Source organism: Microtus pennsylvanicus, chromosome 7, assembly GCF_037038515.1.
Source record: "Microtus pennsylvanicus isolate mMicPen1 chromosome 7, mMicPen1.hap1, whole genome shotgun sequence".
Lineage (NCBI taxonomy): Eukaryota > Metazoa > Chordata > Mammalia > Rodentia > Cricetidae > Microtus > Microtus pennsylvanicus.
Window position 1 is genome coordinate 81,660,097 of NC_134585.1, and position 13,276 is coordinate 81,673,372.

The 13,276-nt window shown below is 42.5% G+C and overlaps 1 protein-coding gene across 1 annotated transcript in view; it reads left to right on the forward strand.

The window, feature by feature from the left end:
• Positions 1–774: 774 nt before the first annotated feature.
• Positions 775–13,276, forward strand: part of Metap1 (methionyl aminopeptidase 1) — a 32,409-nt gene continuing 19,907 nt past the window's right edge. The window contains exons 1-4 of the mRNA XM_075981241.1: positions 775–992; positions 9,120–9,171; positions 10,962–11,074; positions 12,662–12,722. Of these exons, the coding sequence (XP_075837356.1) occupies positions 879–992; positions 9,120–9,171; positions 10,962–11,074; positions 12,662–12,722 (340 nt within the window). The 5' untranslated portion in view covers positions 775–878. The remainder of the gene's footprint in view (positions 993–9,119; positions 9,172–10,961; positions 11,075–12,661; positions 12,723–13,276) is intronic.

A 13,276-nucleotide genomic window follows, 5' to 3' on the forward strand; every position in this document is an offset into this window, starting at 1 on the left:
CCAGGTTTTTGCTTTTTGTTTTCTTCTAGTGGCAATCACAGGTTAGAAAAGAGCAGCTTTGGAACGCACTGATAATGTGTAGTTGAACGATGTAGGCGACAGGTTTGTATCTGATAAACTAAAAGATTTTTAGCTTCCACGTTGCTTGATTAGCAGAATTCTCTCAAACTATAAAATCAGATTCATATAAAAATCGTTGGTATTGAACAATCTGACAGTTACTAGCACTATTTATTTCAATGGCGGGGTGTGAAGGAGCAATGCTCGAGGAGGAACTGATTTCAGTCCTATCTTTGTTTCATTGATTTTTTTTTTTTTTTGAGAATGAGCATTATTTATTTATTTGAGGATCAGTCTTGGGCAAGCACTGCCAGGGAGAAGCGCAACTCAGAAAAGGGAATTAAATTCCCAGGAAGCGCCAGGTGAACCAAGCAGAGGGATCCACACCCTTTCCAACCACCTGCGAGAATGGTGAAGACCGAGGGCTCAGGAATTTCGCGGTCCGCGTCGCGACGTCACGCCCGCCGCCAGAAGGCCCCCAGACAACGAAAGTGGCTACAGGGTCTCCTCGGACCCCACGTGGCGCCGCCGGCGAAGCTAGGTTAGGCGAGCCTGGAGAGCCAGGACGAGCTGCCGGGCGGGGCGCCACTGCGCGTGCGCGGCGAGGGGCGGGGCAGCAGGGGAGCGCGCGCCTGGACAGAGAGGGCGGGGCGCTGGCTGCGCGTGCGCGGCGGGGGCGGAGCGCGCAGCGTAGGGGCGGACCCGACTCCTCCCCGTCCGGCGCCTCGGTTTACGGGCCGAGCTCCTCCCGGGCTGGCTCTGTCCCCTCCCTCGGCCGTTCCTCCCTCCTCCTCCTCCTCCTCCGGCAGGCAGGCAGCATGGCGGCGGTGGAGACGCGGGTCTGCGAGACGGACGGCTGCAGCAACGAGGCCAAGCTCCAGTGTCCCACCTGCATCAAGCTGGGCATCCAGGGCTCGTACTTCTGCTCGCAGGTAGCCGCCCACCCCGCGCCCCTCCGTCTCCGGGCCCTGCCGCCTCCCCCACGGGCCTCGCAGCGGCCCGGGCCTCGGGAGCCGTCCGCCGGCGCTCGCGGGAGCGGAAGCTGACCCGCGGCGGGTTCGGGCCGCGCTTCGGCTCCGGGAAGGGCGGCCAGGTTGTGGGCAGGTGGGAACGCGCGGGATGCGGTGGCCCTAGCCGGGGTCGGGTCTGGACGCCGCGGGCCACGCTCCGGGGGCTTCTCTCCGGTGCCTGTGCCATCCCGGACGGAGACGGAAACGAGCCTCCGGGGCCTCGGGGTGGCCGCAGGCTCCTGAAGAGGGGAGCTAGTTCCAGCCTCATGCCTCTCGTGGTTTACTACCATGCTTTGACATTTCAGCAACTTCGGATGTGGGAGTAGAGAGGGGTCTGTGTAATTCATTCTTTTCCGTTGGCATCTCAGATTATTAATGGAGAGAACCGGTGAGCTAGAGATGAGTCACTTGTGTTACTGAAGTTCCCATGGAGTGAAGGGACAGTTCCCTCAAGGGTTATGCTTTAAGGCTCTGATGTATTCGAAGTTTTGTGCAGCTGAGCAAACCCAGTACTAAATGGGCCCTGACAGAAGTGTGTGTTTACCGAACAGTGTTTGTGTTCTTTGCGTTTCGAGACTCAGAATGATGGCAAGGCAGCAAGAGGTAGTTATTAGGCTCTTAGTTGCAGTTTGCTGATGAGGGACATAGCAATATTTTGATGATAAACTGATGGGTTCCTGGGAGAGGTGAATTAATCAATAGTCCAGAGGTCTTAGTATGCTAATTCCTGCGAGATTTTGAGTAAGTGAAATTACTTAACTTCCCCAGTTCCAGTGTGAACCTGCATAGAGAGAATGTGGACGGTTTTCCTTCTGTATTTTTTTGCATTGAAATTAAGGTAAGGCCGTGTAGCCCTACAATGTAAGGCGTTTTGTCTTTTAAAGGATTCCAGTTTAATTTAGTACTGATATCTAAATACAGTTGAATAAGAATAGTTATGTGGCCAGGCGGTGGTGGCGCGCCTCTAATCCCAGCACTTTGGGAGGCAGAGGCAGTCGGATCTCTTGACTTCCAGAAACCCTGTCTGGGGGAAGATAGTTATGTGAAAAAGAGCAAGACCAACTATTTTCAAATATAAAGTACTTGCAAAAATAAATGTAAAATTAAAACTTATGTTTAAAAGCCTTTACAATTATAGATAAGCCATTGCAAGAGATCGTCACTGTTGTATGGGTCTTGTTTTTAGAAAGTATATGATCCTTGACCTTGTTGCTGCTGTCATTTTGCAAAACGATGCACGTGAAGTGGTTCTTGATCTAAAAATAGCATTAGGGCTACCAACCCGGTACAGGGACTCTCGTGGCTTTAATATTTTACAATTCTAACTTACTGAGTTCTGGGTGGAACCTGGACTTAAAAACAAAAATTTCCTCTGAAAATTGTGACCCATCTAAGTAGATTAATGTAGTCTACACAGTGTTTAAAGTTGGGAGGTGTAGTAGCACACGCCTTTAATTCCAGCACTCGGGAGGCAGAGGCTGGTAGATCTCTACTAGGCCAACCTGGTTTATTTAGTGAGTTAAGGGCCATCATATGGGCTGGAAATTGAGCCTGGGTCTTCTGGAAGAGCAGCCAGTGCTCTTAACCATTGAGGCATCTCTCCCAGCTCAGCTACTACTTTCGTTCCTTCTTTCTTTATATCTCTCTCTCTCTTGCTTTTTCTTTCTTCCTCCCTCTCCTCCATCTCTCTTTTTTGAGATAAGAGTTTTACATGTAACAAAGAAATAGAGGCCACGGATTGAAGAAAGAACAAGAGGATTTATGGGAAGGTTTGGAGGGAAGAAAAGGAAGAGGAAATGATGTAAATATCTATATCTATGTCTAAATGCTTAAAAGGTTTTGGAAAACTGTTCATCAAGCGTAGGTGGCATTTGTTGGAACACCTTTACTTGCTTATGGTAGGAAGAGTGTAGCCTGTGCTGGAGTCTGTAGGTGTGTTACTAGTATTGCTGCTCTACTGTCCTCAGACACTCAGAGTGGCTTATGCTGTCTCTTCATCCCTGTTATTAGCTGCCTTGGCCACCTTGTAAAATTTGTCACCAGTTTGTTGTAGTGGTTCATTTATTTCTCCACTGTGATTCTTCACTTCATAAGACACCGCTCAAACCAAACCAGACTGGATCTTATGTATAAAAGTCACTTTTCCCCACAGTTGGATCATGCTTATTTCAGTGATTAGATTGTCACTACTTTTGGTGTTCTGACTCCACAATTAGGGTAGCTTTTCTCAGGCTAAGCAGATTGCCTTGCTATAGTCATGGCTGTGTTTATACTCTTTACTGACTCTGAATGTCACTTGTCCTGCGAAATTGCAGCTGTTCTTTCAGCCCTGGTAAAGACCTTGATCAAGTCACTGTAACTTTTCCTAAACACAGTGTTTTACATAAGTGTGAGACTAAGACATTTCCTTGCTATTGGGCATGTTCTTTTCACAGTTGTTTGTTTCCCTCTGCCTCTCACTCTTCCTTTTCCTAATACCAGCCCCCTTGTCTTTGGAACCAAACTAAACCAAACTGCAGAGACTCCTGTTATAATACCATAACTCTTACAACATTTTAATGACCTGCAGTTACCTTATTTGTTAGAAAACAGTATCTTTGATTAGAAGGTGAGCTATCATTTTCCTGGCTGAATGCTCATTTCCTTGAACTGTGCAGCAAGCGGTCAGCATGTTTGGATGGATGAGTAGTGTCTGAATAGGCAGAGAGAGGCTCCTCTGCTGTTACTTCTGGCTTCCTTGTCTTTTGGAAATGGGGGCACTAATAGTTCCTAACAAATAGTTTTGGTAGATGAAATGAGTAGATAAGGCACTGACCAGACAAGTAAACTATATAAATAACATCTCATTTTATTGTTAAAAATGCTGTATTTTATGTTTAAAAACAAAAATATTTTTATCTGAGTTGTTTTATTTTAAGGGAATTTCTTCCTTTAATGGAATAAGACTTGTTATCTTTAAAATTGATCTTTCCAAAGGTTGTAATATTTTGAGTGTCTTGATGGGTATCCTTTCTTACTAAATTAATAATAATTGTATGTACTGTTGTAGGGAGAGGCTGCTTGTTTGTTCGGCCACCTGGCTAGCTTAGCCCCGAAATAACCACACAGAAACTGTATAATTAAATTACTGCTTGGCCCATTTGCTCTAGCCTTTTATTGGCTAACTCTCACATCTTGATTTAACCCATTTCTATTAATCTGTATATCACCACATGGCAGTGGCTTACTGGGAAAGATTCAGCATGTCTGACTCTGGCGGCTCTCTCTGACTCCGCCTCCCTTCTCCCAGCATTCAGTTCAGTTTTTCCTGCCTACCTAGGTTCTGCCCTATCAACTAGGCCAAGGCGTTTCTTTATTCATTAACCAATGAAAGCAACATTTAGACAGAAGGACCTCCTACACCATTTCCCCTTTTCTGTTTAAACAAAAAGGAAAGCTTTAACATAGTAAAATTATATATAACAAAACGGTTATCAAGCAAGAATTACAGTTAATATATTTATATCTATTTTATCTTATCATAACAAAGGAAAACTATATCTATTCTTTAACTCCATCAAAGACTCCAGAAGGATATAATATTACCTAAGTAAACAGGAAGTGCATTGTAAGCAACTTCCAAAATTGACAGAGACATCTTATTGCCTGGATAGTCACCCAAAGTTTTTCTGTACCGCTGAGGAATCCAACTTTGGCCTACCGGCCCATAGTATCCAGCAGACTTTTTCACAAAGCAGGAGATAGACACTCAGTAGCTTTCTTTTGTATCCTGCAGAATGTCTCACAGACTCTTTCATTAAGCAGGAACCCTGAAGGATCATCTCACCTTTAGGCAAGTTCAGCAGTCATTTTTCTTCGGTTACTGCATGTCCAGTTCAGCAGTTCAGGCAAGAGCAGTTTCTTGCCCAAATGGCTAAGGAGCCTCTTCGATGCCCATCTTTTCTTGAAGTTGCTTGGTGCTGCCTGGAGCAGATGTGTCTCACTATCATGAAAAATCTTAAGTTCTTAAAGATTTTAAATGCCATATTCTGAAGGTCTCTGAAAGATTGGAAGAATATATAACTGAAATATATCTCTATTCATCTATAAAATCTAACTAACATGACTACAAGCTTGACTATTATAGATGATTATCCATTAACTACCTATATTTCTTAATTATACATTACATTTTTTAAATGAACTACACAATCAGATCACCTCAATCAAGAGCAGAAACATAAATATAACAAGATTGACTTTAAGTTTGTATCAATAAACCAAGATCCATACCAATGCAAATTATTCATATCTATATCAATGTACCCTACTATTCTTCACTTGTAAGAGTTTTGTTTTTTGAGATGGGGCTGAGGTTTACTCATTTTTGTGTTCTCTGAAGTTCCTTGTGGTGTCAGTGTGCTCTCAGTGCATTGACTGAAAGTTGAAGGAATGGGCCTGCTGTGGAAAGTGGAATTTTACTCTTATATTGTTTTTTTATATTAATAGATACAAAGGTGTATTATTAATTACTGTCATTTATTATGGCTGAACTTAAAATTTTCAGTTTCTTAACTGCTGTTATTTAACAAGATTCTGTGCTGTTCATTGTCTTGTCCTGAGCCAGGTGATTGCCTGAGAAGGAACTAAATGATGCGTTGTTGTTTGTGGATGTGAGCTAAAATGTCAGTGACTGTAGCTAGGTGGAAGGAGATTGCTTTTGCGATCAGACCTGTGTGTCAGTCTTTGCTTCGTAGCCTTGGATAACTCATCTTGTAACTTGTAATAGAGAGGGGACTAATGGATGGTACCACTTTTAGAGTTAGGAAGAAGGTGAATAGGATCGTGTACAATGCCTAGCCTAGGGCTTGGTAAATGTTTTCAAGACGGTTATTACCTTATTTATCATTTAGATTTATTTAATCATGTGTGAGAGTGTTGTCTGCATGTATGTATGTGTACCATGTGGGTGCCTGGTGTTCTTGGGGGTCAGAAGCAGTCATCAGATCTCCTGCAATTTGAGTTAAGGATGGTTGTGAGCCTTCGTATGGATGCTGGGAACTGAAGTAGGGTCCTTTGCAAGAGCAGCCAGTGCTCTTCACTGCTAAAGAATTGCTCGGGTCCAAACCTCATATATTGAAAAAAAAGCTTAAAAATATTTGAAAGTAAATATTGTTTAAGAACATTTGTATGTGAGTTTGAGGCCAGCTTGGTCTACAAGAACTAGTTCCAGGACAGGCTCCAAAGCTACAGAGAAACCCTGTCTCAGGAAACAAAACAAAACAAAAAGCATTTGGGTAAATTATTATTATTTTTGAAACAAATTCTCATTATACAGTCCAAAATGGGTTTTCCCTGAGTATTTGTGGCAATCCAAGCTTAGCTTCTTTATTCTGGGATTCCAGGCATATACACCACTATGCCCAACTTATGTCTTGGGCAAGTTCTCGCAACCAGTTCTTTGAAAACAGCAACGACAGAATACTAACTTTATTCGGTCCATAGGTTACTAGTACGTACTAGATGTGTATTCCCATCAGCCATGAGTCTCCGCTTCTGTCCTTGTTCATCTGTGATGCTGTCATTTGACACTTGGCTCACATGTAGGCAGCAGTAGGTGTTTCTCATCCAAAATGTCATGTGACATTTTGTAAAAATGGATAATCAGAAGGAATTGACCAACCAAAATGAAAGTATGACAAAAATGATAAATAATAATGTTGGATATAAAATTTAAACCAAATACAGAAAGGCACATTTTGGGGGAAGTTGGATAGATGGGACAGTATGAAGAACATTTGCGGCTCCCACAGAGGACTAGAGTTCAGTTTCCATAGCTCATATGGGGTGGCTTAAAATGCCAGCTCCTGAGGGTCTCATGTCCTCTTCTGGCCTTTGTATACGGAACTTCATATGAATGCAATGTACGCATGCAGGCGCACACACATAGACACATACACGCATAAATAAATCTTTAAAAAATACATGTTGGTGATGTGGGATTGTTGGCATTGCAGGCTTTCTAAAGACAACTAGATATGTAGCCAGAGGAAATGGTGGTGTGTATCTGCCTTTTGTCATAAGTGTTGGGAGTATATCATCTTAGGGGGGCACCCGTTCATGCTGTAAGTAGTACTCGGCTAGACTTTAGACATTCAACAGTAAATAAGATGGTTCCTTACCGTTTGAGACAAATATTACGTAACTAGCTGCATAACTTAAGTTATAAAGACTAATAAAAAGACACAGTGTTATACAAAGGGGGAGATAAGGGGCGTCAGATTATGTTAAGGATGACTATTTAGCAATAGTAGATATCAAAAAGACTTTCGGCCTAGGGAACAGCCAATACCGAGTTGAGCATGTGACTGTCACCAGATATGTACCAGAGTTAAGGCTTTTTTTTTTTTTATAAAGATTTAAAAAAAATTGTGTGTATGTGGGTTTGTGGATGTGTGTGTAGTGCCTACAGAGTACAGAAGAGGGCATTGGATTCCCTGGAGCTAGAGTTACAGGCAGTTGTAAGCGTCTTATGAGGGTGCCAGGAACAGAACTTGTGTCCCTTGAAGCTTGTGACTGCTGAGCCATCTCTGTCCACATTTGTAATGATCCACGAGGTCCTGAACTACATAGAACTGGCTTTTAATACAGTTTTTGCTTTGCTGTGAATGATAGGGTGGACTATAATGGGAGCTGATTCTATATAAAATAATCTTTACAGCCAATAGGAAAACTTAAGTTTTTTATACCCACTACTTTTTTTGAGGGGTTGGGTTAAAACACTGAGAACTCTCCAACTCTTGGTTACTGTTTTCATTGCTCTGGCCAACTTCCTGAGGAGAAAAAACTCAGGAAGAATGACTGTTTTGACTTACAGTTTAAGGAGGGATTTATGGCTCATTGTAGTGAGAAAAGCTGGTGGGCCAAGCATGAGGCTGCTGGTCACATTGTCTGTAGTCAGGAAGCAGGGACAGACATTAGATCTCAAGGCTAGCTCCAATAACCCACATCTTCTAGCTGGGTGTAGTGAAAGGGGAGTGGGCCTGCTTTTTGTCCCGCCCGGCTTCCACACAGCTAGTTTTACACACGAAATAACAACACAAATTGTATTCATTTAAACACTGCCTGGCCCATTAGTTCTAGCCTCTTATTGGCTAACTCTCACGTCTTGATTAACCCATTTCTAATAATCTGTGAACCACCACGAAGTGGTGGCTTACTGGGAAAGATTCAGCATGTCTGACCTGGCTGCTGGCTCCATGGCATCTGTCTCACTGCCTTCTTTCTCCCAGCATTCTGTTAGGTCTACTCCGCCTATCTAAATTCTGCCCTATCAAAAGACCAAGGCAGTTTCTTTATTAACCAATGAAAGTAACACATAGACAGAAGACGCACCTACATCAGCGGGGTTCCTTCCTTAAAGCTCTACAACCTTTCCAAATAATACTGCCATCTAGGGAGTAATGTTCAAACACAGTACAGGGGTGGGCTGGGGCAGGGCTACCCTAGTACTATTGAAGGCACTATGCAGTCAGGCTGAACTATAACTATAACCCTAACTTAGATTTCTTGAGTTGATGGCCCTCCCTCCTTCCTTCCCTCCCTCCTTCTTTTCTTCCCTCTCTTCCCCCTCCCCCTCTTTTTGGGTTTTTGAGACAGGCTTTCTCTGTAACAGCCTTGGCTGTCCTAGAACTTGCTCTGTAGACCAGGCTGCCCTTGAACTCAGAGAGATCTGCCTGCCTCTACCTCCTGAGTGCTGGAATTAAAGGTGTGTATTGCCACTACTACCTGGCTGATGTCATTTTTTAAGCTTTTTATAAATATTTATTTTTCAAACGTTTGTGTTTTAGTCTTTTTATTTTATTTTATTTGTTGTTTTTTGAGGTAGTCTTTCAATGTGTAGTCCTGACTGGCCTAGATCCCACCTGCATGCTGCTGCCTCCAGAGGGGTGGGATTAATGGCATGTACCATCATACCTGACCAATAACTGTTTCTTCTGTGGAACAGTCCTTTAAAACTGTTTCTGATTAAGGAAGGTCTGAAACTGATTTCCTTGTTTTTTCTTTTAGGAGTGCTTTAAAGGAAGTTGGGCTACTCACAAGTTACTACATAAGAAAGCAAGTAAGTAACACTGCTGCTTATCCTTACACCCTTGGCCTTGGGTGCAGCTGATGAGCCAGCATTAGAACTTCTCCTGGTTCTGAAAGTATAATTCTGACATCTGGAATTATTATTCTTTGGTAATATGTAATAAAATACATAGAATTACATCTGGTTTATCTTGTTTCATTTCTTTAATATGAAAACATGAGGTCTTTGCTGAGTAGGTGGCTCTAACTTGGCTAGTACCTGATAATGCCCTAATCTTTTGGCACCCTCTTGTCTATGCTAAAAGTGTCTGCACATTGTAGGCGGAGGATACAGGGGCTGTTTGATTTTATTTGGTCAGATCTCTGTTGCTCTGTAGCTGATGATGATTTTAAATCCCGACCTCCCTATCTCTACCTCCCAAGTGCTGGATTATAGGCATGTATTACCAAAACCTTTTGATTTTGGAGGTGTCTTGTATTACCCCACAGACTATTAACTGTTTCTTAGCCATTGTCAGCCACACTGGTGTGGCTGTTCTTCAGATAGCCTTTCTGTATTGGCTCCTCATCCTATAAATGTAATTATTAGTGTGGCTGACCTGCCGTGGTTTCCTGGCAACTGACAAGGACTTCTGTGCATAAAGCACTGCCTCTGATGCATACGGTTTTAGCAGGTAGTGTGGTAGTTGCTGAAAACTTTCTGTTTTGGTGATTTTGGTACCTTGTACTCATCTGCCTCTGTTTTCTAGGAGGTCGTGGGTCTAATGAAGTTTGTTAGATTGCTTTACCAAAGCATCTGAGGTTAACCAAACCATCTTTGAAGGAAAAGGAATACAATTTTTAAAAGATATATTTTTTGTGGTGTATAAAGTGATATCTATCTTAATGGGAGTGTTGGGTTATCCACGGGAGCAAATGTAGTCTGCCAGTGGGAAATACTGTCAGTGAAAGTTTACCAAAGCTTAAAGGAAGAGATTTGCTGCTTTTGGTTTGATCCTTGAATGAAAGTGTACAGCTTGGAGGTCATATATTTTGGGCCTTATAGTGCGTGAAGTCTGATGTTCCTTGACACTGCCTGTATCTTAACCTAGTGCATTGTGGTTTTTGAAAAACAGATACAGCGTCCTTTGCTTTCCCAGCTGTTTAAGGTTTTGCTGCCAGCCTCAGCTCATCAGGATTATTAGGACTCTAGTACTTGTCGAGGATTAAACGGATCCTGAAATGTAAGCTTACTTAAATTTTCAGGTGTAAATTTCTAGTGAGTTCTGTATAAAGATTAGAAAAGAACTTGTGTTTCAGCTTTGTTTGTCTTTATAGCTTTTGTGTTATTTGTTTGAGGTCTGCTTTCAATTCTTCTTTGAAAATACTGTTTGTAGATGGGCAGGAATGCAGATCAGCAGGGAGATTTGAAAAGCTGCCTTTTCTTTTTCCTTGTTCCCTTCCTAGGAGGTTGGTAAAGCACAGCCTTTTTGAATTTGTTTTGAGACAGAATCTAGATTTTTTTAAAAATTTCACTTACCATTTTATTTGTATTTGTGCTTGCATGTGCAGGAAAAAATACATGCTACATGGTTGGAAGGAAGTCAGGACTTTTGGGGGATATAGTTTTCTCCTTTTGCCTTGTGGGGTGTTGGTGCCTCCTTTATTCACTGAGCCAGCCATCTGGATAGCCCTGAGCCTAGTGATGGAGTACTCTGTGACCTGAACTTAATGACCCTCCTACCTTAGTCTTCCAACTGCTGGGATGACAGATGCGCGCCTCTCTGCTCAGCAAAAGCCTGGATCTTGTTTGTCCTTCACATCTGTCCATCTCTCTCCCAGAAGACGAAAAGGCAAAACGGGAAGTGTGTTCCTGGACCGTAGAAGGAGATGTGAACACTGATCCATGGGCAGGCTACCGGTACACTGGTAAACTCAGACCACATTACCCACTGGTGAGTATGTCAAGTAACTGGGATGTATCACTGTCTTTAACCAGTTTTCAATTTCCTGAAATTAATGCTTATAATTTGTATTCTAGTAGTGGGGCACGAACAGGAAGGAACAGCGAACATTCTAGAGCTCAGGGTATTTTGTTTGGGAGCTAGTAAGACAGTTGGCAGTTGTGGAAGAAGTGGAGAAGATTTTAGATGTAAAGACTAAAACTTTATAAATTTTTAATTAAGAGTGGGATAAATATTATCTCTCTCTCTGTCTCTGGCTTTGGTTTTTATTTTATTTTATTTTATTTTTTGGTTTTTCGAGACAGGGTTTCTCTGTGGCTTTGGAGCCTGTCCTGGAACTAGCTCTGTAGACCAGGGTGGTCTTGAACTCACAGAGATCCGCCTGCCTCTGCCTCTCGAGTGCTGGGATTAAAGGTGTGTGCCACCATCGCCTGGCTTGGCTTTGGTTTTTTAAGACAGGGTTTCCCTTTGTAGCTCTGGCTGTCCTGGAACTCCCTCTGTAAACCAGGCTTGCCTCAAATTTACAGGGATCCACCTGTCTATGCCTCCCAAATTCTGGGATTAAAGGCATGTGCAGCTATACCTTCTGGACTCAAGAGTTTTAACATGACAATTCACTTAAGTTGAAATTTGCTACCCTTGAATATTTAAATTGGCTTGTCTTGTACTTTTATTTTTTTTATTTTTTATTTATTTATTTATTTTTTGCTTTTTCGAGACAGGGTTTCCCTGTGGTTTTGGAGCCTGTTCTGGAACTAGCTCTTGTAGACCAGGCTGGTCTCGAACTCACAGAGATCCGCCTGCCTCTGCCTCCCAAGTGCTGGGATTAAAGGCGTGCGCTACCACCGCCCGGTTGTCTTGTACTTTTAATAAAATGAATATGTATTTAATATAAAATTTGGAAAGCTACCAGACACATAGGATGTTTCTGTATCCCCTTCCAGTGATTGTGTTTAGGAATGTGTACTTTTTTCCTTTTTGCTCTGAGACGCCACTTTGCTCAGCCTGGAGCAAGAGCCTGGTGATTTTTATTTTTTTAAAGATTTACTCCTTTTATTGTTTAAATTCTGCGTTTCTATCTCTGTGTGGGTATTTGCACATGAGTTCATGTGCCAGCAGATACCAGAGGAGTCGGGTCTCCCTGGAGCCACCTGATGAACACAGGCCATTCTCCAGCCTCATAGATATGAGCTCTTCTTTCTCAGACATGTGTGGCACTGGCACAGAAAGTAAGTTTAGCGAAAGTGAGTGAGCTAGGGGTCTTACAGCATTAACATGCCAACTAGAATTAACTTCTTTCATTTTCTTCATTCATTCATTCATTTGGGTTTTTGAGATAGAGTTTCTCTGTAGCTTTGGAACCTCTCCCAGAACTCATTCTGTAGACTAGACTGGCCTTGAACGCACAGAGATCCTGCCTCTGCCTCCCTACTGATGGGATTAAAGCCGTGTGCCACCACCAGCCTGGTTTAGAATTGACTTATTAAAAACTTCTGCCTGAACCCCACTCTTCAATCTTCTTCCCAGGTTAATTTTGTTACTAGTTAGGTTCCGAACTGATTTTGTTAATGTTTTTAGATGCCAACGAGGCCAGTGCCCAGTTACATTCAGAGGCCAGACTACGCTGACCATCCCTTAGGTAAGTTCACTTTTCCGTTTGTGGGCTTGGTTATCACTGCAGAGGAAGGAATGCTCTGTGTAGAGTTTTCAGTGCTGGACATGTAAATGTAAACATGGTTCCTTTTTTTAAAGCCACATTAAAGTATTTAAGATAAAGATTTTTTTCCCCACTCTTTAGGAATCTGTCCAGTTTTGAAAACAGTGTTTATGTGGCTATTAAAGACAACATTGAGAAAAATGTTGTATTTTGTGTTAAATGAACTGCCAGTTGGGAGGGAAAGGCTTTGATTTTCTTTTTGCTCTTAACCTAAATTAAGGCAAAAGTTGATTCTGAAGGCCCGAGTGAATCCTCTCTCAGACTGGGCTGTAGCAGTGGTGGTGTAGGTGGTGTTGTGAGCATGACGGGGACGACTGCGATAGTAACTGATATTTATTTCTGCTTAGCATGTGTCAGGCACTGTGCTAAGTTCTTTGCACGTGTTACTCCATTTAATACTTTCAACATTTCTGAGGTAGGTTCTGTTGTCTTCTCTATTTTATAGATAATAATAGTGAGACATGCAGAGAAGATGA